At 59.3% G+C, this 460-nt stretch overlaps 1 protein-coding gene across 2 annotated transcripts in view; it reads right to left on the reverse strand.

Moving 5' to 3' along the window:
* Positions 1-460, reverse strand: part of AGO1 (argonaute RISC catalytic component 1) — a 19,636-nt gene that overhangs the window by 13,646 nt on the left and 5,530 nt on the right. For both annotated transcript variants that reach the window (XM_009583870.1, XM_009583878.1), the window contains 2 exons: positions 344-460; positions 34-215 (listed from right to left, as the gene is read on the reverse strand). The exon at positions 344-460 is cut by the window's right edge and continues 3 nt beyond it. In XM_009583870.1, the coding sequence (XP_009582165.1) occupies positions 34-215; positions 344-460 (299 nt within the window). The remainder of the gene's footprint in view (positions 1-33; positions 216-343) is intronic.

Genomic DNA, 460 nt, shown 5'->3' on the forward strand with positions numbered 1-460 from the left:
CCCACCCGGCGGGCCACCTCCCTGCACAGGTACCTCATGGAAGCCAGGTGCCTCATGGCAACATCCAGCGCCTGGACGGACTCCAGGGGCACAGGGATTTGCCCGCTGACCAGGGCCTCGTGCAGCATGCGCCAGCTCACAATCGCCATCCATTTGATGGAGACCTTAAATATCCTGTCCTTGCCTTCTCCTGGGATCGTCACCTCAAAGTCAACCTGGGTGCAGAACGAAGGGAAGCGATCATGGCATCCCCACAGGCGCAAGGGGAGGAGGTTTTTAGCTGGTCCTTCCCAGGCATGAGGCAGGTCGCACTGCCTGCACGGGGCTCACCGCCCCCTCTTACCCGCTCGTTTCCAATGGGCAAGGCCGTGACAGTGTAGATGTTCTTCTTCCCATCGTAGACTGGCTTTCGGTCACCGAAGATCTGCGGTTTGAAGTGCTGTACCATGTACTCCACGAC

This window comes from Fulmarus glacialis, unplaced genomic scaffold (assembly GCF_000690835.1).
Source record: "Fulmarus glacialis isolate BGI_N327 unplaced genomic scaffold, ASM69083v1 scaffold23790, whole genome shotgun sequence".
NCBI classification, from domain to species: domain Eukaryota; kingdom Metazoa; phylum Chordata; class Aves; order Procellariiformes; family Procellariidae; genus Fulmarus; species Fulmarus glacialis.